The following is a 27,680-nucleotide window of genomic DNA, read 5'->3' on the forward strand; positions in this document are numbered from 1 at the left end:
ACCTAGGGGTAAAGTCAAGCATATAGGAAACTGTTGTGCCATCTTAGAGGCTACAGGCTAAAATAAAGTTCCTTCCTGTGGACCTGGTTAGACTCACATTAGGTGAATTTGTTATGCTTCCTCTACAGCCTAGCATATTTATGGTGCATATATTCAGCACATTTTTCCGTTAAGTGAAATCTGATGATTCTGTAAAAAAGATGTTACTATGTTGCAGCTTAATCAAAGCTTTTATGGACCTCAAAGATAGCATTCATCTTGCAAAACATGCATCTATAAGGTGGATATCTATATCTTTACTCAAAACTTCTAGATATTAGTCACCAAAGAGAAACAGATACTGGTGTATAGTGCAGACATCCAAAATAGATCAGATGGTCTGAAACATGTCTATGTCTTTCAGTTATCTGCAAAGGAAGCCTGTGGTGACGAGCACAGTACAGACATCTCTCCTACTGATGTCACCTCATTTGGTGAGTTGAAGTGCGTGGACCCTTATCCAGGCTGAGAGAATTACATCTTCCAACCACATAACAGGTCTGTGAACCAAGGATCCATGAGCTGATTAATTCTGCTGACCAAGGTCTATCTGCAAGTCCGGAGAAGCATGCTTGTTTCACCACTTGTCTGCAGGTGTGCTATGAAGGAGCAGTATTCTGCTGCTTTGCAGAAAAGGGACTATCCATCCCCAAATATCCAAGCTGGCTACAGATAATTTTGTTGCTGAATGGCTTATAATCACCAAAAAAACTTCATTTTGCAGCATATCACTCACTCTGGTGTAGCTTCTTCTCTGCAATACTTGAGTCCCCATAGGAAAGCTCTCGCAAGAGGCTGATTTTGTGCAGTAATTGACCTTGATGAGGGGCAAGGAGAGATAAGGGCAAGTGTACTTCAAAGGCTGTCAATCAGAGATTTAACATGCTCATAGTCATTTCATGTTGCCTTTGACATCTTTAATTCACGCAGGACTTAAAGACAAGAGATTTCTATTTCATGCTTATTTGCTGATACTAGTGTCTAGGGAAATTAACACTTATGGGTCTGAAACATTAAATTCCTGAAGTTCTAGATGGTTTAAAACTCCAACATTATCTAGCTTTGTTGCCTTCCATATTCCCAGGGACAAACTCCAGCTGTTCGCAATGGTACCTCTTTAATCAACTTTAACTTGTATACCCAGCAGTTCTGCAATGGATTTTGAAAGATAATGGTAATGTTGGCATCATTTCAAGTTTATATTTTCTCAAAGATTAACTGCTTTTAATCAATTTCTGAGGTGAACAAAGCACAACAAGACTTTCCAACAGTAGCAAACACACATCTCCTTTTTCCATTGAGTCTTCCTCCTGTATGTATTTCTGTTCTAACTGATACAAGGCTAATGCCTTCTTTACCTGTATTTTCTCATGTTCTTCCTATGAATATTTGCAAAATGATGCATGATGTTTTAGCAAAATACTTCATAGACAGCTTATATGTGTAAAATTAGAGTTTAAAGAAATTAGCTGCTTTTTTTTGTTCATACCACAATTTTTTTTTTTGAGATCATGGAATTAGTACTGAAAGTTCAAAGCTGATTATGATGTCTAGTCTTTTTAATATTATTTAAGCCAGAACTACATATAGAGCCATGAAAATTTTGCAGACTTAGAGTCAAATTTCCAAATTCCATATCTAAATTTAGGAAAGTAATTTCAGATAACTAAATGAGAAATAATTTGCTATATGAAATTTCTTAGCCCTTCAGAAGTTCTAAAAGAGAAAATAAGTGCTTGGTACTGTTCTACTGTTAGGCCCCTAAAAAGGGATTATGGTGATTCACAGTAATCCTGTTAATAAAATATTAACTTCTTTTTATCAGGTGTCCCTGGTGATCTCAATTCATATTAAATTCCTTCTTCTTCAGGTCTTGTGTCCTGGGTTTGGCTGGGATAGAGTTGATTTTCACAAGAAGCTGGGAGGGGGCACAGCCAGGACAGGTGACCCAAACTAGCCAAGGGGATATTGGATACCACATGACATCATGCTCAGTATATAACTGGGGGAGCTGGCTGGAGAGAGGAAGGATCGTGGCTCAGGAACAGGCTGAGCATCGGGTTCCGGGTGGTGAGCAATTGCATTGTGCATCACGCACTTTATACATTCTTTTATTAGTGTTATTATTACTTCTTCTCTCCTTGTGTTGACCTTTAAACTGTCCTTATCTCAACCCACAAGGTTTTACCTTTTTCTTCTGACTTTCCTCTCTATCCCACCGGTGGGGGGAGAAGTGAGCAAGCAGCCACATGGTGCTTAGTCACTGGCTGGGCTTAAACCACAACGTCTTGCAAACGTCAAATCAGCATTTTTTTTTTTTTTTGCAATAGGAGAGGAAATTACAAAATCCACAAGGTGGACAGAGGGACTTTGTAGAGAAAGTTCAGATTTAGGCAGGAGTCCAACATCTGAGGCTGATTTACAAAGCATGTCATGAGGATGTCACTGGATCTCAAGAATTAGAGATATCTGAGAGAAAGCAGTCAATATGCACTTACCATGCTCATCCAGTAGTATGTTGTCAGGTTTGATGTCCCTGTAAAATAAGGAAAGGAATGCATTACATTTCATACCCAAAGGAAACCTATGATTTTGAAGTTTTCCCCATCTGGGTATGAGGGCCAAGTCACTTAAATCGTTACAAAACCAATGAAAATGATATCATACATAAAGGCAAATGATTTTTATCTACATCTTTTTACTGCCCTGAGAAAACGTGCATACTAAAGAGGCTCTCTAGGTTTCCATTTCATGTGGTTTTGTTTTCATATGGTTAACATTGACATGGATTTGGTTTTCAAGATTATGTACTTTATTCTTTATAGCAGTGGGAACAACAAGATGGAAGATTTGCATCTAGGAGGTGCCTGATTGCCTCAGGGACTCCGCATTTGACAGACCCAAGAAATCATTTAATTGGAAACATCGGTGATCTATCGTTTCTGGCAGACCCGGCTAATCTGCCATGCTCGTATGCATGATCACTCACATACTGTAGAGTCCTGCTAGCTATCTTATGCTAACTGGGTAAGTCTAGCAGCTCTCCTTTTAGCCCCCCAATCTCCACTTGGCTGTCTCTATAGCAGGTACTGCACTGTGGAAAGGAGTGGGGTTAAGGGAGGATGGAGATTATGATGTGCTGAAGCATCAGCTCAGCTCTGCCGTTCTTGGCACAAGGGAACAACATTGCCCTAGAGAGCTGCACTTTCAGGATCATTTTCTGTTGACCTACATTCATGCCGCTGTCAGGAGGGATGGAGACAGCTTTTCCCCACCATTGTTGGGCATTCCCACCCTCTTTCTTGGTCCAGCATCATTGCTCATGGTGTGGACCTGTTCTGGGGGAAACTCATCTCTTCCCTTTGCCAGCCTGGATCGGTCCCTGGTTTGGCTCACCGTGTGGCTTGGTGAGTGTGATGCGGCAGTGTTGTGTGGCACTGCCTTTTCACTGGCAGCTTGCACTTCATGCAATTTTGAAGCAGTGTTCTTGGTGTGGCATTGCCAGAGTGGGAGATGTGTCAGTCCTCCTTGAGCAAAACATTTGCCCCTTGGGCTGAATTTTCCATTTATCTCAAAAGAAAAGGCACAGTAAACTGTTAAAATAAGCTGTCAAATGAGTCTGCAAATGAACTCCAAACACTTCCACCTGTGTAATTTCTTTTTAGCCAAGGGATGTCTTGATTATTCCAATTTAAACATTTCCTAGGAAATCCTATCCTGACTGAAATACATACTAATGCATACTTGGATTTTGCTAACAAGTTTTTTCCAATGTGCCCATAAACGGAATAAAGAAAAAAGTGAAGTGTTGCAAAAGGTAAATGTATTACACCAGAACACTTTTTTTGTTTTATTTGAATTAGACGATGACTTCTAAAGTAAACATCATACAGGAATAAGATAGCAATATCAGTTATAATATCTATATTGCTTGCATGGTATGAGCTCAGTCATCACTCAGTATCCACACTTTTACTGACAAAAGAAGGAAGCTTACAGTTTAGTATTCTGAATTCCACGCTTTTGTGGTGCATTGACCCTGGCTGGACACCAGGTGCCCACCAAAGCCGCTCTATCACTCCCCTCCTCAGCTGGACAGGGGAGAGAAAATATAATGAAAGGCTCGTGGGTCAAGATAAGGACAGGGAGAGATCACTCAGCAATTACTGTCCCAGGCAAAACAGACTTGACTTAGGGAAAAAGTTAATTTACTTTATTACCAGTCAAATCAGAGTAGGATAACGAGAAATAAAACCAAATCTTAAAAACACCTTCCCCCCACCCTCCCTTCTTCCTGGGCTTGACTTCACTCCCAAATTCTCTACCTCCTCCCCGCCAGCAGCACAGGGGGACGGGGAATGGGGGTTGTGGTCAGTTCATCACACATTTCTGCTGCTCCTTCCTCCTCAAGGGGAGGACTCCTCACACTCTTCCTCTGCTCCAGCGTGGGTCCCTCCCACAGGAGACAGTCCTCCATGAACTTCTCCAACGTGAGTCCTTCCCACAGGCTGCAGTTCTTCACAAACTGCTCCAGCATGGGTCCTTTCCACGGGGTGCAGTCCTTCAGGAACAGACTGCTCCAGCGTGGGTCCCCTGCGGGGTCACAAGCCCTGCCAGCAAACCTGCTCCAGCATGGGCTCCTCTCTCCATGGGTCCACAGGTCCTGCCAGGAGCCTGCTCCAGCGTGGTCTTCCCACAGGATCACAGCTTCCTTCGGGTATCCACCTGCTCTGGCGTGGGGTCCTCCAGGGGCTGCAGGGGGACAGCCTGCCTCGCCATGGTCTTCCCCACAGGCTGCAGGGGAATCTCTGCTTGGGTGCCTGGAGCACCTCCTCCCCCTCCTTCTTCACTGACCTTGGTGTCTGTGGAGTTGTTCCTCTCACGTATTCTCACTCCTCTCTCCAGCAGCAATTGCTGCTGTGCAGTAACTTTTCCTTCTTAAATACGTTATCCGAGAGGCACTACCACCATCACTGATGGGCTCGGCCTTGGCCAGCAGCAGGTCCGTCTTGGAGCCGGCTGGCATTGGCTCTATTGGACATAGGGGAAGCTTCTGGCAGCTTCTCACAGAAGCCACCACTGTAGTCCCCCCACTACAAAACCTTGCCACGCAAAACCAATACAGCTTTCTAGCCCTTCCTGAGAATCATATGAAATTGTGAAGTACACTAAGATTATGTTTACAATTTGTGTAGCAGCAGCTAGGGAAATGTAGGATAAATAAGAAATTACTTTGAATCATTCCCTGCACATGTGGAAATAATGTAGGATGTGTATGTGTCTGTGTAAGGAAAAGGATCTCACTATGAATTACCATCTGGAATGGAAATTTAAATTATACCAATATTTCAGTGTGAAACACTGTATTTTTTCTGCACAACTTACAGGCTACCTATAATTGCCTGATTCAGCAGCAGTTCTAGTTATATGTGTAATATAAGGGGAAATCTCTCCTAGAGCCCAAGTCACCCACAAACCTCCAAACTCTGACTTGTCTCTTTCCTCTCCCCTGTAGTCACTTGTCATATCATTTACCATATCAAAACCTCTCCTTCCCCTGATTTCATATGGGTGAAGTTGTGAGTTACAGGCAAACTGTAGGATTAAATATCTTTGCTTATATTATAAAACTTCTCTTTGGTTGAATTATTGTAGGAAATTCTATACATTTTTATATGTAATGTTGTATCTAATTTCTCAATTGATAAGAGTTTTTGGAAGAGCTACTGTCAGCTGGTATCAAATATATTTGCTAGTAACAAAATGATCTCTGGTTTTTGATAACTGTTTTCTGATAAGAGTTGGAATTGTGATTTCATGATAAACAGTCTTTGTGGTTGATCCATGACTTGAAAATACAGCAATGACTTTCAATGGAAATAAGCACGTCATAGTTTTGAATGTTGAATTAAATATTTTAAACTTTGTCTTCACAAAGTTTAACAAACACAATCTGACTCTGCACTTCTCACGTGGGTAAAAAGATTGGGGGTCACACCCAAGTACACTAGGGTCTTTCTGTGGCTTCCTAAAATCAGCGATACGTTCAACATAACTCCAAACTGTTTCCCCAGTTTAAGAAAATAAAAATTAAGAATTAGAATGGTACAATCATTAGTACTTCACTGAGAATAAAACTGATCAAAAGGAGAAATTCAGCTTTATGAGCTACTGCCATGTGTATAACAATGCAGCACCCAGGGATTGCTCATTACAAGACTGTGCCTTTTCTATCTTTTTTTTTAAGAAGATGAGTTTAAACAATTTGAATATCTGCTATGGTATTGCACCATTAAATAGACTATACATTTTTATTGCCACCAGAAAAAAGACATTGACAAATCCACTTGACAACTGTATGTATCATCAAATATATTCTTCCTGCAGTTGCATCTGTAATGTTCAGAAATTTGAGCAGTAAAATTAGATCTGTGCTTATCTTTCTGTGACTAATTCAGGCAGTGGCTGATACTTGATACAGATGCACACAGACCATAAAGCCTTTCCTACCTGAGGGACCTTCCCCGCCGTGGGCTCTGCTGACTTTGCTCATTTTGCTCAGAGGCAGGACTGTAGCTGGGGGCAGGTACAACAGGGTATATCGCCTTGCACAGAGCACCCCAGCCCCTCAAGCCCTGAGGCAACTTGATGGACTCATAACCGCGCCTCAGATCTCAAAATAGGCTATTTTAAACTGCTTTTACAGCAAGTAAAAGTCATGGGCTAACTTAAGCCAGAAGGTGAACAAGTTTCTTAAGTGAGATGCTGCTGTTTTGGGATCATGTGCCTGGACACACATGTAATGCATAGATTCACATGGCAGGTGAGAAAGCAAAGCGCAGGGTCACCGTGAAGAGCATGCCTTCCAGCAGCACTCTGTTATGTGGTTGTCCCCACTTTACAGCGTGGCACTAAAAGCTCTCCTCTCCAGAGGCAGCTTGTTGAAAGCTCCAGAGACTGCAGAGGAGCGAGGCCACTGCTCTGCCCTTGCACTAACCGCTGCCTGCTAGATACAGGGCAGGGAGGGTTCAACACAGTCAAGGGAAAAACTTGGCAGGTCTAGGAGCATTGCAATTAAAGTTACTACATATATTCAGAATGGAGGGCTTCAGGTATCTGTTATACAAAAGACAGCTAGTTCCTTTAAATAAATACTCTAGTCAAATTAATTTAAACAGTAAAAACACCGTTTATGTAGGAAAGTGGATTCAAAAGATAAAAACTCTTTAGTTAAGCAGTTTAAATTCAAACTTGTTAAGTAAGTGAAATTTTGTTTTGACTACACATCAATTTTTCAGAAAACATTTTCCCCTTAGCAAGCATGTTCAAACAACAGGGTGTGAAATTCAGCATCTTAACTTCAGGGTTTTCCTGTTATGCATATCCCTAGCTAAGAGAATGAATTGAAACACTCATTTCATAATCCAAATATCTTGAACCAGCTCATAAGAGAAATTGAAGGACTTTTGCAAGGACCAAACTCACTCACAGTTTGGATTCAAAAGAGCCCTGGTCTGCCCTCTAACCATTCACCAAGCAGTGGCCAGCAGAGCTATGGCAGTATGCTTGACACTGATTTCATAAACACAAATTTCTCAGTCTGTACCGGTGCTACTCCAACTCTTTTTATACACAGAAAAATCAGAGCAACATAGAAATAGGAGTAGAGAAACCTTCAAAGTCTTTGCTCAGTGACAGGACCAGGCATAACTAATATAAGAGCTGGCCCAAGAAACTCAGAGGTGTGGACAAATGAGAAAAAAATTGGAAAAATTACAGTTTAATTGCCACTTGTTGATACTGCCTGTGAAACTGTTTCTAGCTTGCTTCAATTCCCTTAGCTACAAGTGTCAAACTAAGGCTGCCTGAAGGATGAAAGGACAGTAAGAAGGTGCTGCATATAATTTCCAAGTAGGAAAGAATGATTAATAATCTATTTGTATCTTCTATAATATCTAGTCCGAGTGGGCATCCAGTGCTTGAAGACATTTCCTCTGCATGGAGGAAAACCATGAGTGTGGCTCGACTCATGTTCACTGTGTATGTCAGTCAGAGTCCCCTGAACTCCCTGGAAAGGCTCAAAATGATTGTAAAGGACTTAGGTTCAAGTATCTGCAGTTTTAATTACCGCTTCCATCAATGGTTCTTTCTGGTGTTACTAAGTGGCATAGAAGCAGATTTCTAAATTAAGAAGCGGAGAAGTCTTTGACCTTGGAGGTTTTCAAGACCTGACTGGATAAACCCCAAGCAACCTGGTCTGATCTGAAGGCTGACCCTGCTTTGGGCAGAACATTAGACTAGAGGCCTCTGGAGGTCCCTTCCAGCCTGAATTAGTTTGTGAGTCTATGAAAAATAATGTATCCAAGTTCAAAGTCCATCATTCTTATTCCCCCCCTTTTGGCTACAAGGAAGTTAATGAAAGATTGAAGAGACCAGGGAGAGGACTGTATATGTGGAATTTAGTGAGTCTTTGGTATAGTCCATTGTAGTTGGAAGCTAGTCAGAGATTCAACATGTTAAATTCTGTCATGGGGCTTGAATACTCATGAAGAAAATAGTGGGAAGAAATAGCCTATCTTCAGCATGAAAGCAGGTTAAAATTGAAATGCTCTGCAGTTCAGCACTGGAGAGGTGTAACACAATATTTATTAGCTATGTGAAGTGGTAAAAGAACGAAGATTATTTCACCTGAAGAGGACTCAGAAATCTCAGTAAGAGTGAGCAAAACTAGGTGATTATATTGCCAGTGCCAGATAAAATGAAGAATAGACACAAATTATATATATACGTCAGAAGAGGAGAATCTGAATTACTCATTGGGATTAATGACCATAAATAACCCTCCAGAGGTCATGCTTTTGTGTCCCTTATGTAGGTCAAATAGTCATAGAAAAGAAGACTGAAAAACATGTGATCATGCCATTTGCTCTAAAGCTTGAAATCCAGAACAATCTCCAAGAAAGTTTCACATGTACTGCTACGAATTAGCAACAAGGACATTGTAACTTTTGATCTCTATTGATATCGACTGGACTTGAGACATCGATCTAGAAATGAAAGGTGTGTGGTGAAGTCAATCATGAATTGCCCAGTTTTCTCAAGGGAAAAAAGTAATGTCTGGTTCATTGACTACCACTTCACATTGATAACAACTGATTCTAAGTAGGTTACAGAAAAATATTGAAAAAAAGGTGTTATGCTGTAATTTAAAACACAGGTAGGTCCTTCAGGTTACCTGATTTCATAGCATCTCAAAGAAAACAGTCAAAAAAGAAAAGATCTGAGGAAGGTTGGACAAAAAAATTCCCTGAGAGTAAAGAACAAATAGATTAGGGTTGTTTAGTTAACAGAAGAGATCTGTAAGATGTGATGTGACAGGCATAGCAAATAATAAACAGTATCTAGATGGTCAATAGAACTTTTCTATTTACTTTTGGAACATGAAAGCAAGGTTCATATTTCATAAAACAGAAGTGAACTAAACAAACAGGGTTTTATTTATACAACTGAGAATTAAACTCGAGTTGATTAGTACAAGACATAATTGCATAAAAATGCTTCAGAGGCTTAAACAAAGATTTAGCCATTGATGTGAATAACAGAACTACCAGCTAGAGTTCCTCCAGCTAAGATTCATCTAATTGATTGAGGGAAGCACTTCTACAGCAAGTACAGATGTTGTCTTCCCTTCACCTTTTTGAAACACATCAATAATAATGTCAAACACAAGATCTATGCTTTTCCTGAAACCTGTGAGAATTGAAAAACTAACACTGCCCATCTGTTTTATTCTGCTTTCATATTTTGCAGCAAACATACAAACACCACAGGCTTGATTTCTGCCATGTTTAAATTTGTGATTTTTTGCTTTTACCTATATTTTGTCCTTATTTCATCAAAAGATTTAATGTGTTTCTGACACAGACAGCTGTTCTTTGCCAGTCCAAACAGCTTTTTAATATTATCAGAGGAAGTATTTCAGTTATAACAGCTCTGGATGGGTCTGAATTCACATGTGTAATAACCCCTAACCCTTATTTGCTATCAGCAAAAATCCAAAATACATTCTTTCAACTTTATGTCTGACAGACTTCATTCTTTTCCTTGCTGGCTCAGAGCAGGATCTAATGTATTCTCACATTTCCATTTTCTTGAGCTTCTAAAATCCCACAGTAACATCTATGAGCATTTCAGCTGATAGCAGTTTTACCAGCATGACTTACTTATTAGGATTATTTCCACTTTTTAATGATGATTGGTTTTCTCTGAACGAGGACCATTGAGGTTTCAACTCTTCATTAATCAAAGGCAACTTACAGAGAAAACTCAGTTGTGTACCAACTCATGAAATGAAGTCTTAGATTTTTAATAGCAGCTCTTAATTGCTTTTATTTGAATAGATAGAAGATGTACTTACTTTCATTCAAAGGACAGAATCTAGCATACGAACAACAGGTGTAAGCTGAAACAAGGGAGGTTCAGACTGGATATAAAGGAAAACCATGGGGACAGACAAGTCAAAGGAAGGATTACACTGGCTTCAGTAGACATTGTTTCAAACCTAATAAAGTTTTTCTCACACTCTTTTCTCTTTAGTGCTGACAATCTAACTGTATGTTGCGTAGGAAACCTTGAAATACTGAGTTTAAAGGCTTTTTCCTTAATATTTCCTTAAATATTTTCTTATATTAATATCTTTTTCCTTATGCAGAAATAGGCATCTTCCCAGTTTTCACTGGGAAGAAAAAAAAAATTGTGTTAAGATCACAGAAAGTCACATTAACTAGTTTTTAACCTACAATAACCTTCACACTCTTGTTTGCCTTCTCTTTGTCAAAATGATCCCAACAGTCATGACTGAAAGTGAGCATTGGTTGTATTTTTGGATATAGGGAATGTTATACGAAGACTAGGAGTCTGCATTGACTATTAGGTGCAAGTGTTAAAGTCTAGAAGACAGCTGCTACCATTAAAAAAAAGCATGGTAAAAAGCAACAACTTCTGGGTAACAACCTGAAGTCATGCAGGGATAATTCCAATAACCTCAGTTTACTGAGTACCTGATTCTCTCAACTATTAAATTATTCTCAATTATTTGCTCATAACCCATTTATATAGTACAGAATACACCTGACCAGAGCCTTTTATTTTTTGTTAGGATTTTTAGGTTTAGTTAGTCACACCAATGTTTCACATTAAATCCCAAACATATACCTGCCACATAATAATAAACTAATGTGACATGAGTAGTTCTGGACAATTTTCATTAAGATTAGTATTAGCTGTATAACAGTTCCTAACAGCCATAAAAATGGCAATGAGTTGGGAAATGTAAGTTTCAGCTATGGATTATTTGAGTTCACATGAGACATCACTGTATCAGAGCACTGAGGTGACATATCATACATTATAAAGGGTTTTCTCCCAATTATGCAAAGAAATGTGAACAAATTCTGATTTTCACAGATAGGGACCTTATTTCCTTCCTATTTGATATTTAGATTCACAAATAATACACATGTCCAAGGCGTGCAGTTCATAAAGAAAGTGAATGCATACATAGTGAGCTTTTCTTATGCCAAATTTGTTGAAGCTTTGGATGAAGGAAAAGTCAATATATATTGGCCGCTGTACAGCCAAGAGATGAATTTGATTCAGAGGTGTTTTGCTTCCATAAGGGCAGCACAGAAATCACATATCCTCCAGAGCTGAACTATGCAGAGTACCTACCAAGAGTGCTTGCTCAAGAAATAACCTTAATGAAGTCTGCTGCATTCTCTCTTCCTTTCATCAACACCTCATCATTCATTTATCTTTTTAGTTTTTTGTACCTGAATAACATCCTTCCCAGGTTCAAGAAATATTCAATGGTATTAAAACAAAATCATAGTAAGAATCTCGGAGTTCTTTACTGTTATTTCCTATCAATCAATCAGATGGATGGGAATGAAACACTTTTGACTGCTCCAGACCTCTGATTGTCAGTTCACATACCCCTCACTTAGATCTCACCAGTAATCGCTGCCACTTACTGCCCTTTCATAAAAAGACCTTCAGAGCCTTTTGTTCCTGCTCTAATGAATGTCATGACATGACAAGACCCTGTGAATCACTGCAATTTTGAAATTTAAAGACTTCAGTAAAACTGGAAATTAGCTGAGAAGATGTGGTATTAGATTATGAGAGATCTGTAAAGAAAAAAACATCTTGTGGATGCTTGTTTGTACAAATCTGGGTGTGTTTCCACAAGGCACCACATCTGACACCCCAGCCACCAGAATAATTAAGTTCAGAAACAGGCTTTCACAGTTCTTGGTGTCTGACTAAAACAGGAATGAGGAAACAATGTCTGTTAATAAAAGCCATTGGTCATAGGTGTGGACAGCAAATGCAGAAACAAGTGATCAAGGTGACAAAAAATTAAAGTACTGGTCCTGATCTTTACATATTTAAACTTGTGCTAATTCACTGACAACCAGAGACAAGTTACATAGGTAATTTTACTGACCTGAGCTATTTATAGGAATAAATAAAAAGGAATGCACCTTTTTAAGCTATTTCTCTCTTGAGTAAGGAGAAAATTCCAGCATAGCTGAGATCCACTAATTCTGCTTGAAAGCAAAATAAACCGCTATTTTGCGCCAGGATGTCCATGCATAAATTTATCTTCTGAGAAGCAAAGGGTACAATAATTCATTCAATCAACTCAGCCATTTCCATTTGCACTTTCTGGAGCCTGTTATACACAGAGGACTTGCAATGTCAAAGGGCATCACTTCCAGTGTCCTGTTCTAGTCTGAAATGTCAAAAAGCCTAAAATATTAATTGGTCTAAGTTCCGTCCAGTGGAACTTACTTAGTCAGCCCCATCTCCATCCAGGGGAAAAAACAAGTAAATCTACATACATTTCAGATTCCAAATAAGGCATGGAGTGAAATTTGTAGTTTTGCAGTGATTTACCAGATGATACAGTTTCAGAATCATCAGCTTCCAGTAGAAGACTGTTTTTTTCAAATAAGTATATGTATGTGGATAGATAGATATCAGGTGTCTTAGAAAAATTAACTCTTTCCTTCAAGAAAGACTGAGACTAACAAACATTACAACTTGAAATGTAATCTGGTTTTATCACAGTGTTTTAATAGTTTTATGATATTTTAATTATATGTTCAAACCTCACAGTACTCATTAAGGCAACTTCTAAATCTAGAAATTGATAGAATTCCACAGAATTCTCTGTGAAAAAAATGAGTAAAGGTTTCAGGATTTGAAAATCATTCTGTAAAACTGAAACACCTTTGACAAGATTCTACATATGCAATCCCAAATAATATATTTATTACCAATCAGAAATACGTAATTTTGTTATTATACAATCTGTGATGCATTATTCATGAACCTCAGGTACTCAACAAGTCAGTAGGCCTTGCAAAAAAAAATCTTTTTATTGGATCTTCCTATTTAAAATCTTCTCTTTTATTTGAAATCTTTTATTTTCTCTGCAATTCCCACTCTTGGGGCTTTAATACAGAAACAAAAAAATCCATAACTACTTCCAACTAATTATCTGCTAGCACGCATTCATATGATACTAATCAGAATCCTATCATCCAGCCCATTATCACACTTTGCAGCCTTTTCCTTCTGTGTGGCAACCTGGGTGGCAACAAGACCATTTTCTAGTATGTATGCAAGATACAACTGCTGTAATAATTACGACAGGTGAAAAAGCTCTCACTAATGAGGGCCTCTGAAGACCCTACCTCTTCCTATGTACCTCTAAAGAGTGTCTGGACACCTGGCTCAAGGCTTGGGATTGTAGTACCTAGATATATAGAAATACGTTACTGTGATGCTGAGCATTATGGTGGTGCCTGTGGTTCCTTTTTAGTTTAGTACTATTTTTTACCAGGTGTCCATGAAGATCTTGGATTTTCTTAGCACTTGTACTAGCCAATTTTACATAGCTCTGAAAATAAAGCTGTCAAAGAAGGCACCAAAACATGCTTATTTACAAATACTTTAACTGGAACAAGCTTGTTATTTTCCAGTTTTATCTCCATTTGGAAAAATACAATTATGAAAATATTTTCAATTCTCTACTTGTAACAATAGGTGGCAGTAATGATATCTACATTTGTCTGAATGGACACTGGTCTTTGGAAACACTGTATTTGCCAATTTTAGCTTAGAGAAATAGTTGCAGTAGATATTGTTATCCCAGGTTGAAGAAAATTACCTTTGTAAAAACAGGAATCCTACACTGAACCTTTTGCATTTCTGGCTATATATAGCCAGATAATAGTCGTCTTTCGCTAGGTTCAGCTCCTGAATTTGCATAGATACTAAATTAAAATAAAAATATTAAACAGAGTATTTCATTATATTGTTCTTCCTGAAGATCCAATATGACTTTATCAAAGAGGTAATTATATATTGCAATAACAAGAAAAATATTTGAAGATTCTTAAAGCTAGAAAGATTTGTCCAACGGAGAACATGAACCTGTACTTTGCCTCCTCTGTGATGCATTGAATAATGTCTCAGAGACTGGGATTGGAAAGTACCACTGCGGCCATATAAACTGAGTTTTTACATAACAAAGCCCAGACTATGTTATCCAGGATTCCTCTTCCGGACACAATGGTTCTTTTCCAAGTGAACATTAACCAACACAAACGACTTGCAGGCAATCCAATGGTTAGTTTTCATCTTGCCTGAAGGACTCAAAGCAATGACAAATGTGCCACTTCCTTTGCTATAACTGCTTTCTAGAGCTAACGCTAGACATGACTACAGCCCTTGGACTTTTGGGTAGCTCTGAGGGGAACCTTGAACAACTGTCAGCACTGTGATGATGCCAAAACATCACCACATTTCAAATAAAAAGTCTTTTCAGCCAAATGCTTCTCCAGATCACTCCAGATCACTCCTCCAGATGGAGGAGTAATGCAGAATTACCACATAGCAGTAATTTGTTGATAATCTCACAGCCGATGACTCTATGTGTTGAAGCATCAAGTATTGCTGAGACCTTCTCTGCGTACAAGTACAAGGGTCATACCCCTACGTGTGAATCAGCTTTCAAGAACAGGTGACATCTCTGATAACCACGGGAAATGCACGACTCATTAGATGCTAACTGGAGTGTGGCATTTGGAAGGAATTATCTGGTCCAGCAGGAAAGCATATACATTGCAATGGTGATGCTTCTTTCGATGATACAATGTGAGAGCTTTTGACTAGGAATAGGGGGGAGAATGTACTCTGCGTGTACTCTGCCAGCAATTGCATATCAGTCTCTTTCCAGTAAAAGGCATAGGCCCTCTTCCAATTTACACAGGCAGAAATCCATGTGTGAAACTAAATGAGAGAAGAAGTTGATGACATTTGTCCTCTGCCTAAAGATAAATCAGAAGAGCATTGTTACTGACAAGCATGTTTGGCTTTCTCTCTTGTAAAAAGCTAGCACCGAAAGTGTGCTGTTTTGCAACAGCTGAAATTCATATAGCTGCTCCTTTGTTTTTCACTGCATGAAATACAGAATAGATCCATTCAGGTGTATCACATCTCCAAGAGTTTGCTAGGCTTATCAGACAAGCTCAAAAAGAAAATATACAGAATTCCAACACATGTGTGCTTTAGTCAGCCACTGTTCATACTGTATAATTTCTGTATAATATCCCTAAAATTTGCCTTAAAAGCCCTACCAACTTCCATACGTAAAAGTTCTTCAGACCCTTGTTAGAACAGCAGTATCCACAATAATAGTATCATATTTTTTAACAACTGCTTCCTTCATCCATACCAAAGTGCAATTAATTACAGCTGACATGGCTGGCAATTAAAGTACGGTACAGCATGGTGGACTTCCTGTGCAGGCCAAGGAAGATGACAGCAGCTTCCAAAGGTTTCAGGTTTTCAGCGAGTGCCTGGGCAGTCATCCCTTCAATGCAGCAGTGAAACTTCCCATTAAGCACATTTTCTGCTGATCCAAGTTTCAGCAGTACAGTGTAGCAGGGAGAAGGGCTGTAGACCAGCAAGCAGGAAACAACCATGTGATGCTGTCTTGTTCACTCTGGTCTGAAACCCCAAATGCTAGCATGAATGTCAGATTCTCTGTCACCCTCACCACTGCCATCATTTCCTGCTGGGTCATTCCCATGACATGAGAACCATGGGTATAAGGATTTGGGCCTTTATTCCTCAAATTGACCGCCTCAGAGCCCATGAAATACACAACCAGGACACATCACAGAGAGGTGGCTGAATATGTTCCACAATCAAGTGAACTTTGATGTCTTGCATATGCTTGCCCTTCTGGGTGGTTTTGTAGATTTAATGTATGTAAAAGTGAGCTGCAGTAGACTGGGCTGGGAGGTGCAGAGTCTATGCTTGAAAAGAAAATTGTATTTGGTAAATGATTAAAAAAACTGACCTGCTACTACCTGAAATGTTAGCAGAAGCTGGCAGGTCTTCTTGTGAAATCCACCAATAGATGGATTAATTCTTTGAAACTGAGGGGCAAATATCTGATTTTATGCTGCATTTGCTTCCTCCAGCCAATCTCTAATGTTTTGAACAGAAATCTCACAACACTTCTGTACTTCCAGCCTCACCTATCCTGGAAAGGAATGTAATAAATTACTTATAAGAATAACTTTGGATGCTTTTAAGAAGGAACGTTTACAAAGAAACTCCCAGAGCAATAAATATGCGTATTCCTGGAGATTGCTGTTTAAGATAGATAAGACTTGACAGCATACATTTGACCCAAACCACAACTCATATTCCAGTACACCACCTTTTTAAGAAGCCTCCCTATTCTAAGAGAAGTCAACAACATATTGCTCAGAATCAAACAGCCAAGTATTCCAATTCCTCTTGATGAACCTGGATAAGGAATGAAAGATTCGCAATATTACTTGAGTCTACAGACTGTAGTAGCAACATCCTGGTTAAGATTAGTAGGCAAGAATACAGTACTGGTGAAAGGTGTTTTTAAACTAGACTCTGTGTGGAGAAACTGCTGTTACAGTAACTATTTGCACTGAAATTATTATAAGGATTATTCTTGCTACTTATTCAACTGAAAATAGAGATGGGATGCAGCTCTCAGATTAAGATACTTAGATTTGGTTCTATTGTGAATTATTCCCATTATAGTCAATGGATGTATAAACAACATGGTCACTGGAGTGTAAAGAGCCATTCAGATGACCAAATGTTTATTTTTGGATGAGCTGAATAGCTTTTTAGATTCTGTTGCCCGTGTTGACCAGGTATCCACTTGCTTGGACAGCCAACTAAAAAAAATATAGACTCCTGCACTTAGATCTTGGTGAACTGTGGAATAAGTTTTTAAAAATATAAGAAATATTTTGCATGCTGTGTGGAATTACGAAAACAACTGGGGATGTTCTCGAGTCAAATTATTGTAATGTGTTATCACAGAAGCGCAGGCAGGTATTTAAGCCTCTTGCAAGAGTCACGCTTCTGGCACTCATTGTCTTGTTTGACGTCACCTCACACCATGAAGAACGCAATCCTTCATACATGATAAATTGTGCTGTAGTTAAAATAGCTTGCACGCTTAAGAATTTTTTTAGTTGGTGCCGTCAAATAAAACATCCTCCTCATTTGTGGCATGAAAGCCTCTGAGGCTTTGTATGGTCTTCTAGCCTGGTGAAGTTAAGAGGGGAATGTCTGAGGAAGGATCCCAGGGGTTCCTCACTCCCCTCCAGACAGGCAGCCATCACAAGCCCAGATGTCTGTGGCATCTAGGGAACTTGGCACTGCCACACAGAGCTGCTTTTGTACAACTGGAGCCACATTTCATCTCAAGGAGATAAAATCTTGTCTGATGTAAGGAAACTGGTGACCAAGTATTTCTTAGGAGGGAAGAGCAGTCAATGACTGAGCACCACCATTCTTCCCATTAACTAAAGAGTTACCCTGGTTTGACGTGTATGTTCAAAAATCTAGACAACTAAGGCTTAATAATTCAATTTCTCAGCTTTAGATCTCATATGCTATTCCTTTTTGACACTTTATCTTCCAAAAGCAAACATTAAACAATAACGATAGGATAAAAAACTGTTGGCTGGAAATGGACATCCTTGCCTATGTGCTCCTAATTCTTACTTTCAGCAGTAGAGGTACTCTGGGACTCAGGGAAATAAGCTGGTACTTAAATTAGTGTTCAACTCTACATAGGTAAGTGCATGTGTTTGCATTGGGGTCCGTCCGTAGAGTGTTTCTGTGGCTGAGTAGGTTTACAGAAGAGAGTTGAAGGAGCACCATCAGGGGAAAATTCTGCAGCCTCTCAAATTAAGAGGCAAGCTGTGAGTCTCCATAGATTTTAAAGGCAGAACTCTAGATAACTAATACATTTAATTAGCATAAAAGCCAAGAAATGCAGCATTCTGGCAATAGATTTTCCACTCAGCAAGTCTTGCTAAGTGACTATATTAGTAATTGTTATTGATTATTGACAATAAGCCAATTATTGTTTATTGACTTGCATTCAAAATAGACCTCTGTCACTCGTTGAGTAGAACTATTGATCTGATATTTTTAAAGAGGACCATATCTTAATTTTTGTAGCAACTTGAGAGAGCAACATAGCAAATCTAAGACTGCATTTTCCCAACATCAGCACCTTTTCTAGGAATACACAGAGAGATTAATTTTTATGCCAGTGTATTAATTCCTATCTGCAGAACTCAGCAAAGTTTTTTGCAGCTGGTGAATAAAGCTGTTTGACCCTGACAATGACCAAGAGAGACATATTCAAAACCATTCAGCCTTCAGTAACCTTACCCCTCTGACCCAGAATTCATGTACTGGCATTGACCCCCTATTGCCCCTGTTACTGCACTCCCCCATTTCATGGTGCCTCTCTCCCATGTTCTCCACTCTCTGCAGTCACTCCTGATTTTGACTTGCAAGGGCTACTCCTCTGCGCAGCAGCTTTCCCTTGCCCACACCCAACACCACATTCTGCACTCCCTGGTCTCTACTTCAGCCCTCCTAGTGCCCCTCTGGGCATCTTTTCCACACTTGATGCAGGGATATGATGTCCTTTTTCTTCTTGGTACTCTTAGGTCCATCTATCTTACCACCAATTTCTTTTTTTCTTGCTACTGGCTCTCCAAAGTGTAGCTGCTCAGCTGGCTCAAAAATCAGCCACTTTCACTGAAAGTCCAAACTGTGAACTCACAGGCCAGACATTCAGAGCTCAGTGTAAGACTGTCCGATCAGTTTGTTTTTCTGACACTGTTAAAAAATTGATACCTTCTGTGCTGTTATTTTTCTTGTAGTGTTTTTTATCATTTATGAAGTCTTTTATCATTCCAGTTCCATTGCACATCATTTGACGTTGAATGATAAAAACTACAGAGAAAGATGAGATTTTAGCAGTGTTGTTTTTTACTAAAAACTAATGAAGTTTGAGGGCTGAATAAAGCCAAGAAAAATATGGTTTGAACCTCAAAATCCTTACAATCTGAACTAAACCTGACAGCAGAGACAGTATCTTTCTATACACAGTATAGAAAGAGGGCCTACAGTTTTATCATGAGAAACTCATATTTATCTTATAAAGTACCTGTGCTCATGATTAAACCTCCAAATCTTAAAAAAAAAAAGTGAAATGTGCAATAAAAATATCATTGAAATAAACTGGGAGACTATAACATGACTAGACACAGAATAGTCACTGTGAAAGAAAAAAAAGGGAAGCTCAAGTGTTGTATTGTTTTTATCACTAGACTAGAAAGCAACTCTTCTGCATCCTGCATTCAGAGCAGCACCAAAGTTTCATGTGTATAGCAAGATAAACAGATAAATGACTGAATAAAAACTGATAGCCACTGGAGAGAGGTTATTTCTCATTCTTCTTGTTAGTCTGACTGTAAAGATAATTTTGATCATCAGTGTAAAGAATGACCAAATTCATTAGAATCTAGTGTAATAAGTTTTGGTTTATTAAAAGTGTACCCCTTGCAAGGTCCCAGTTTGGCACCGTATTTTAAGGTCTTCCCTGCTGGCAGCGGTTCTGAATGTGCAAGAGCACCACAGCTGCTGAATTGCAGGCTTGCCTCATCTCCTCTGCTGCAGGAAAGTGCAATTATCCCCACTGGGTCAGTAGGCAATTCCCCCGGGGATGAGTGTAAGCTGTGCACGCACATGTTGGGAGCAGTGGAGGTTCATCAGTAGGACTGTCATACAGCATCAAAGCTCTGAGCTGCTGTGCTTTCTCCTCTGTAAAACCCATCCAGGGGAGCTGGGACAGCAGTTCACAGAGGATATAGATATGTTTGAAAATAACCTCGAGGGAATGCCCTGAGGAGCTCCCAAAAAAGGATATAGACAATAAATGCAAGAGAAAAAAAGTCAAGAAGGCAACTTCAGCAGAACAAAACTTGTGGCAATCTGTAACTTAATTACAATCCCTGCCCATCAGACGATTTGTTTTGAAAGATGAAATTCTGTCAGATGATCAGTGTTACAACTCCCACTCTTTCTCATCCCTCTGTATATCTGCTAAGTTAAAAATTGTACAAAGCAGACCACATTTCACCTGAAGTATCAAAGCTGTACTGAAAGCTGCTGAATGCATTTCCAAGGCATGAAGGAAGCTTAAATTGCAATGTCCTTTAATAAAATGCCTTCTACCACATCATGGACAATCTACTCAGTTCCTGAGATATCAAAGACTACTGCAGTCATGAGGAAATAATGTAAATGTGCGCCTTTTTCCATGAGTCTTTGTTATTTTGCCATATATTAAAACAAAACTTGCATTGTAAGGAGATATCCGAGGGAATGATAGAATACTTTATGTATGTATTGCTCATCCAAGCTGAAAAAAAAGTTGCAATCATTAAAGCAGAAACAGGAGAAAGAAGCAATTGTCCATATGCTGCTATTGGTTTATACTTTGCTCAGCCTGAAGTTTACAGCTTTTTTCCATATTCCCACTCTCCATCTACATACTTTAATCAAAGATTTTACATTTCTTCATTGACTACAAACAAAAAAATGACTCAAGCACACTGCATGCAAACCTGCCACTTCAGTGGAGAAAATATGCCTGCGTACAGTCATGATGTTGTGAAACTTCCAAGATGCAAACGTATCAGAATACTTTTAATATAACGTTAACACCAAAGCTTTGGAAAAAGGGATCTATATTGTATCAGAGGGGGTTGGCTCTTGTTCTCTCCCCTGTTAATTAAGACTTCACTTCATTGCTAATTTGTTCTTACTGGTGAGAGGGGCTTTCGTTCAGCTGGCACGGGGAGGTCAGGGCAGCAGCACCACCCTGGGATGGCAGGTGGGGGGTGGAGGGTCACAGAACCAAGGTGAACCAGGCAGTGCCATATGAGACAGGCATATTGCTAGCATACCTAAGTTGGGAGCAGATGCCTATACTAAAATCACTTGAAGCTTTAAAGCAACACCAAGAAATTTGTAAAACGGATTTCTGTGAAAGAAAGATAGCTCTGATAACACTCACATTGCGTTAGCCACAAAGAAACTAGCAATATACTAAAGCAGAAAACTAGCATAAACCAGATCAGATTTGTGGATGGAGGCTTGAGATAATCTTGAATATAAAGCTCTGCTTCAATTCTGTCAGCATCTTCTGCTTCAGTGTCTGAATCTCTGAAAATGATTCATGATCAAAATTTTAATACTGAGGAGTGGGGGAAGGAAGGAAGGAAGGAAGGAAGGAAACCATTTAATTTCATTATCCATCAATAGGGTGCTAAATTGTGGAGATGAGGGATGTGTAGTATTTTAACACATATCATGTGCCCTGAAGACTACTTGTGTAAGACTTCTTTTCCTAAAAGGTAGGTTAATGTAAAGGGATTATTAAAGAAAACCAGAAGGAGGGGAAAAACAGTAACACAGACAGGTGACAGCAGCTGATTTAGGTGGGGGTGCACTTTGCAAAAACTGGAAGCAATTCGTAGGAAAGTCATTATAAGCCCAGAACAAATGTAAAAATGGGCTTTAAGAAAGCCCTCTGGAAGACAGATGTAGATGAAAAAGCCAAACCAACGGTATACTCCCTGCCACAGTGACTGGAAAGTGGGAAATGCAGACCATGGAACAGGCAAACTGGTGTAAAATATCTACATGGACTTTATATGTTCCCTTTGAGCACATTCCACAGAAAAGAGTGTGCTGAGCTCAGGCATCAGTGGACCTGCTGGCATCTCCAGGATGCTGGCTATCACACTTACTGCAGCAGCAAGCTCTATGGTAAGGTAATTCCCTAGCAGCTTTTTGTTGCCCGTTTTCAAAATATTCGTACCTCCTGATGTGACAGAGAGTCTGAATTTGCCTGGGTCTCAGTTTCTCTACACTGTCTCCTGTTCCTGTGTACTTAGCCATGAACAGCATGAAGTGCTGATTCCCTCTATGTAAATGCTTTATCTTGCTCCAAGAGAGCTATGTTTTCCAGTACTGAGGAGTATGGAGCTACAACTAGTAGGAGCAAGTCAGACACGTGTAAGTCCACAATTCCCTAGTGATGGTATTGTGGTTTTAGAGTTTTAGAAAAACCAAGATTTTTCATGTTTATTTTGTTGGTTGCAGCTAAGCGACAGTGAGGTGAGGAAAGATTCACAAAAACCTTTAAATCAGTGTGTAAAAATTACAATTCAGACAAAACTGTTTGAAATTCTTTCTAGTTGCTTTCTAGAAGAATTAGTAAGATGTAACTTTTTCTTCTAGATGCGTGTCGTACGCTCCTCTATGTCTATCTACACTTGTCTGGGTGTCTGTTTTTAAAGAGAGAAGCAAGCAATAAGAAAAACAACTACAATCACAGAACTTACATTTTTAGTGAAGGAAAACTTGTTCTCTAGAGCTGTATACAGCACAAACACTTAGGATGGGCTCGATTTAGGTTATCTTTGGCCACTGGAAGTCTGGCACCTAATGCAAGATATTTGGCTGAGCTCAGTCTACATTTCAGATCTTCCCTCTCCTAACATTGACCGGACACCTAAATTTTAAATGGTGCATGGCTTATGATATGAGTTTTCATTGGCTAAACAAAATATTTCATGTAAGCACATTCTTACCACTTTGCAATAATGAGAAGAAGGAGGATGAAAGAAAGAGCCAAGGGGCAACTTCATCTACTCACTTGAAAACTGTCAGGAACCAAGCAATCCTCTGCTGACTTCAACGAGGATCCCTCAGCAAAGGGGTAAGAAAGGAGTGGGGGTATGGTGGGTGTCTTCTGGTATTTCACCTGAGTGATGAAGGGAGAGCGCACTATGCCCACAATAGAAAGATTATATCAGTGCCAGCAGCAGGACAGGAGCACCTCATGGGGCATCACGCATCTCAGAGTGTTCCCTGTGTCTCTTCCCCGATACGGGCAGTTTTACTTCATTAGTAAACTAGTCTCTGGATACTGAAATCTCAGTGTGTTTCCAAACCAACTTCATTTATTTGCAGTGTGTCATCTGGTATATCAAATATCTTTTTCTTTTACTGTTGCCAAACAGAAGTAAAATTAATTTGTTCTTGTAGGTAGAGCCTTGTTGAAAGTTGAAAGGCTTGTTCTCTGCATATTCATATCTTGTGATATCTAATTCTTTTTTACGGACACGACTGAAATTTAAATACCTTTTGTGCCTGGAATTTGTGCATCACTGTCTTTTTGATCAGTGCTGGTTCATAAGCATTCAGCCGGTTTTCTGTGCTTTGTGGTTTGCATGGTGTTTCTTTTTTGGCTGGTTTTGGTACGTTTTCTGATTTGCTTCTCTTACACAACTCATTGCTCAGTTCCTGCAATTTGTCCTTGGAAATAATGTGAGCTTGCGCTTGTTTAAAGAACATAATACGATGACATGGAAGAGACATGGGAAGACAAATTAAGAAAATTCAATGAACAGGCCTCTTGACCTGTCATAACCTTTGGTACTGTTTATGAATAGCAGTTATATTATGGTTATTTTTTTCCCACTTCATCTACTTCAGACTCTACTACATTTTCTTCTTCATCTGCACATGCTTACTAGCAAGAAAAAGACTACTAGTATGAGCTGAAATCTGTAAGGAACTGTGTCCTTTTAATATGTCCTGGTAAATCTCAGGTTGGCACTATTCTGCTTATGACATCTGTGAAAAACAACAAAGGGCAAATTCTCCATTTTCAAATAACTTCCAAACCTATTTACTGCTTACTTACTAAATGGACAGTGTTATGAAGGGAACATTTTAAATTAGAATTTGTTCTTTTCGTGTGTGGTGTCACAAGTGACACTGGGAAGGCCCATTTTAAAGAAGAGTCTAATCATTTAGACTTATTATCTTATTTCACCAGACTGCTGGACACCTTGAAAGGCTCAACAGTAATGAACAAACAGGCATCTCCTATACATACAGTACAGCCCAGCCTAGCAGTGCTGAACAAAGAGTACATCTTGCCTAGCTGGTAGCAGCAAGACACCCTTACTCTGCAGTGGATCAGCTGGCAGAGGAAAATGTAATGCTCGATTTTCCATTAGCTTTTGCCCACCCTGCACTGCTGCTGAGTAGCTGTATAGCTCCTGGTGCTACTCTCCATTGGAAGCAGAACTTGCAGGAATGGAAAATAGAGTGGTGATCACAGTAGCCACACAGCACAGACCTGCCAAGCCGGACCGATTCCAGTCATATTGTACTTCAACCAAAAATTTATATGTATGCTTATATATGTACACATACACACACAAATGGTTTTGCATTAAAAAACTCCACTGAAATAAAAAAGCCCTGGGCATACAGATCAAATAGCTAGTCCAGTATCCTAAAATTGTGCTGGAAGGTTACTGCAATTTCCTTTCCAGACATCTGCCACATCCAGCCTCCTTTCTGAGCAGATGAAAATCAATGGAGCCAAACGATGATGAAAAGTTGTAAGGGCAATGCAGTTAACACTTGCCCCCTTAGAAAGAGAAAATGTCATTTTATCAGCAAGCGTGTTACTTGGGCAGCAGCCGCAGCACCGCAGGGCCAGCGCTGCTCCAAGCCAAGGCTCTAGCTGCAAGAGCATCCTGGGAGAGACAACACCGGAGCTACCGCTGGAAGAACTAGCTGAATGAAAATGGGCAGCCTACTTTGGTGAGGAAGCAGGTGGTTTTATTGAAATGTATGAACAGCAACATTTGTGAAAGGAGGAGGTTGAGTTACTCATGGCTGAAATAAGTTTATTCAGCCTTTGATGGGAAGACTTTTGTCCAACACATTATTCACTGGTATTATACAAGCAGCGCTGGAAAGAATGTGTTTAGTCATACCGTCTTGAAATGGCAGAATGCCGGATTTGATCCAACATTTGAGAATGAATGAGACCATGTGAATTGTCAGAAGCCTTTCTGTGTGTACTTGATCCGAGGGTCTATAATAAACACTGCTCATCCAGCTTTCAAAGAATTATTTTTTCATTTAAGAAATGTGGATAAAATATTATTACAATAAGGCTGTGAGAAAATAAGGGTTTGTGATGTAGCCATTACCTGTGACAAACAGTTTAGAGATATCTCAATATTAAGTTAGCTGTTGTGTAAGTTAAGTGAAAAATTTGCCCAGAATAGTCTTCAAATCATAGCTTGAAACTTATAGCTTTCTTTTTAAATTTTTTATAGTTCTAGCTGAACATCTATGTAGATGCAAACATTTACAATAGAGCTGTGAGTGAGGCACAGTGCAGCATTCCTTATTGTGCCGTAATAAATAAATCCACTATTGCAGAGTTGTGCGTGACAAATATGGATTTTATATACATGGATGTGATTAATAAAAATGACAAGTTTCATAAACACACCAGAACAGTAGTGGTGTTTACACTATTATTTATGGTTAAAGTTGTCCCTGCAGAAACAATACTTCTATTGCTGAAAAGATTGCCACATTCAAAGTACACAATGCTAACCACATCAACAAACACAGAGGCATTGCAAGGCATCTCCAAGGGGAACTGGCACAGCACTGATTTGGACACTTCTACATCCATTCATACATGCCTGATAATTCCTGTCCCCTTCATTACCACTTCCTTTTATAGCAAACTCCTGAGGCTGCAGGTTAATCTTGAAAAAAACGTTCTGTCATGTTGCCGGATGCAATAGTAATGGAAACCTGAACACATTTCATACACATCTGTAAATATTGAGGAGGAGTTAAGTTCCTGACTCACACATCATATATTCAGCCCTTTATAACAGTGCAATTTGAAAATCCACCTACCCAGTCTGATGAATCATTCAACTATTCTTTCTTTGTAACCCAGACAAAATTTAGTAGGGGTCTCTCTCAATGACTCTGTGACTCACTAACCTTTTTTTCCCCCTTTTGCTGCCAATGCACTCATTTAAAAATGAAAGATCTAGTACAGTTTTGTAGGTTAATGTGTGAATGCTGACTGGAAGCACTTGGTCACAATGATATTGCTGAGGTCTGCTACCATGAAGAAAAAACACCAACCAGCTCACCAGTTTCATCTCTGATCAAGATGGCGTGTTTGCAACGAAAAAGTCATGGCTACGCATCTCCTCACTGTGCATCACTGCTGGCTCAGCTCCTGAGCCAATTTAAATCAGCATTGCGCTTTTGATGCCAGCCATGCTACAGAGATGTATGGCAGCTGAAGACCCGCCCCGCAGAGTGCTGTTCCAGGTGGCGGCGAGGCAGGAGGCAGAATGTGCTGGGACTCTCCTGGCTAAATAATGTGTTGACTGGCGTGTGGATCATTTGGGATTTTACAGTAATTGGTGGGCTCCTTGTGCCACAGTTGGGTGATTTGGGCGGTAAGCGGTGAAGTGGGAGAGCCATGCTCAGATCTCAGGTCTGCCAGCTTCAAAATAAACATCTCTTCTATAACACAGCGGGGTCCTGAACCAGATTCTTTATACCCTAAACAAGAATCCTAGTTAACCAGCCAGTGAGACTCGCCACAAGCTAAGAAACAGGTATTTTGTCACGTCTGGTTTTGTGAAAACTTTTGGTGTAGAGTGAAAGCAAAAACGAAACCCCAGAACTTGCCCCCAAATGGAGCCAACAACCAGCTCCAGACCCCCATGCCTTCCCCTGTCTTGGTGCAAATCAACAAGTGTTGAAGCCAGCGGTGTTACTCTATACTACAACCAGTGCAAAAGAGAAATAAAGTAAAATCAGGTGCTAACTACTTAAGATTAAGTAATACATAAAAGAACAAAGTGTCTTGCCCATTTTCACAGTGGGACCATGGCGATGCAGAGACTGTTACAAAAAACTATAAACAACCACAATGACTTCAAACCAGTCCTTCATTCTCTCAAGACATCTGTCACCTTTCACAGGCTCTTCTGTGAAACATTTTAAGTCACAGGCTTGCAGCAAAACACAAATTTTGATTACAAACTGGATTCTCTCATCAATGTTTTGACAGCCTATTTGCATAAAATGTCTCATCATTAAAATGAGGCTGAGAAAAATGCTCATCAATTCGTTTTTCATGAAGAACATTCCTTAAGGCATAGAAACAAAGGTCAGCCAAACGTATGCAAAATACATGGAAGTGTACTAAAATAATAACAGTGTGCTAAAGATACAAAATTTCAGAAATTGTTCGCAACATTTGCAGAAGT

General features: G+C 39.6%; 1 protein-coding gene across 2 annotated transcripts in view; it reads right to left on the bottom strand.

The window, feature by feature from the left end:
- STK32B (serine/threonine kinase 32B) overlaps positions 1 to 27,680 on the bottom strand; it is a 182,242-nt gene that overhangs the window by 56,167 nt on the left and 98,395 nt on the right. For both annotated transcript variants that reach the window (XM_050896172.1, XM_050896173.1), the window contains one exon: positions 2,538 to 2,575. In XM_050896172.1, coding sequence (XP_050752129.1) covers positions 2,538 to 2,575 — 38 coding nt within the window. The remainder of the gene's footprint in view (positions 1 to 2,537; positions 2,576 to 27,680) is intronic.

Source organism: Gymnogyps californianus, chromosome 4 (assembly GCF_018139145.2).
Source record: "Gymnogyps californianus isolate 813 chromosome 4, ASM1813914v2, whole genome shotgun sequence".
In the NCBI taxonomy this organism is placed as follows: domain Eukaryota; kingdom Metazoa; phylum Chordata; class Aves; order Accipitriformes; family Cathartidae; genus Gymnogyps; species Gymnogyps californianus.